Source organism: Empidonax traillii, unplaced genomic scaffold (genome assembly GCF_003031625.1).
Source record: "Empidonax traillii isolate 1590-97213 ecotype Southwest subspecies unplaced genomic scaffold, ASM303162v1 scaffold23666:size9630, whole genome shotgun sequence".
Classification (NCBI taxonomy): domain Eukaryota; kingdom Metazoa; phylum Chordata; class Aves; order Passeriformes; family Tyrannidae; genus Empidonax; species Empidonax traillii.
Window position 1 is genome coordinate 8,511 of NW_020962977.1, and position 1,086 is coordinate 9,596.

At 49.4% G+C, this 1,086-nt stretch overlaps 1 gene segment (V, D, J or C); it reads left to right on the forward strand.

The window, feature by feature from the left end:
• LOC114073694 overlaps positions 1 to 164 on the forward strand; it is a gene marked incomplete at its 3' end in the record, with an annotated part of 8,536 nt that extends 8,372 nt beyond the window's left edge. Inside the window, 1 exon segment of the V gene segment in view lies at positions 99 to 164. Coding sequence covers positions 99 to 164 — 66 coding nt within the window.
• Between the last annotated feature and the right edge of the window lie 922 nt (positions 165 to 1,086).

A 1,086-nucleotide genomic window follows, 5' to 3' on the forward strand; every position in this document is an offset into this window, starting at 1 on the left:
AAGAAGAGCCAGTGAGTCGAGCTGAAGAAGCTCCACCATATAATCAGCTGCCAGAGGAAGAGATGCCCTTTTCACTGACGGTTCTTGCCCCATTGTAGGAAGGAACCAGAAGTGGAAAGCAGCTGTTTGGAGTCCCACCTGACAAGTGGCAGAAGCTGCCGAAGGTAAAGGTGAATTGAATCAGTTTGCTGAACTCAAAGCCGTCCATTGAGCCTGGACATTGCAGAAAGAGAAGGATGGCCAAGGCTCTACCTCTAGACCAACTCGTGGATGACAGACAATGCCCTATGGGGATGGCTTGAATGGTGGAAGAAAATGAATTGGAGCCGTAGAGGAAAACCCAGCTGAGCTGCTGATCTGTGGCAGGACATCACTGCCAGAGTGAAGAAACTGGATGGGAGAGGCTGCCATGTGGATGCCCACGTGCCCAAGGATCGAGCTAATGAGGAACAAGCTCATAACAGACAGGCAGACCAAGCTGCACAGGTTGAGGTGTCACAAGTAGACCTAGACTGGCAGCAGAAGGGAGAATTGTTCCTGGCTCGATGGGCCCATGATGCTTCAGGCCAACAGGGCTGAGATGTCAGCTACCGATGGTCATGAGACTGAGGGGTGGATTTAACCATGGACACTATTTCCCAGGTTATCCATGACTGTGAAATCTGTGCCACTATTAAACAGGCCAAAAGACTGAAGCCCCTATGGTATGGTGGACGCTTGGACAAATATAAATACATAGAGGCATGGCAGGTTGATTACATCACATTGCCACAAACCTGCCAAGGTAAATGCTCTGTGCTTACCATGGTGGAAGCGACCACTGGATGGCTGGAGACTTTTTCAGTGCCCCATGCAGTGGCCTGGAACACCATTCTGGGTCTTAAGCAAATTCTGTGGTGTCATGGGACTCCAGAGCGCACGGAGTCGGACAATGGGACTCATTTCAAAAATGATTTAGTCACCACTTGGGCAAGGCAACATGGTATCGAATGGGTATATCACATTCCATATCATGCACCAGCTGCTGGGAAGGTTGAGAGGTGTAATGGACTGTTTAAAACTACTTTGAAAGCACTAGATGAGGGA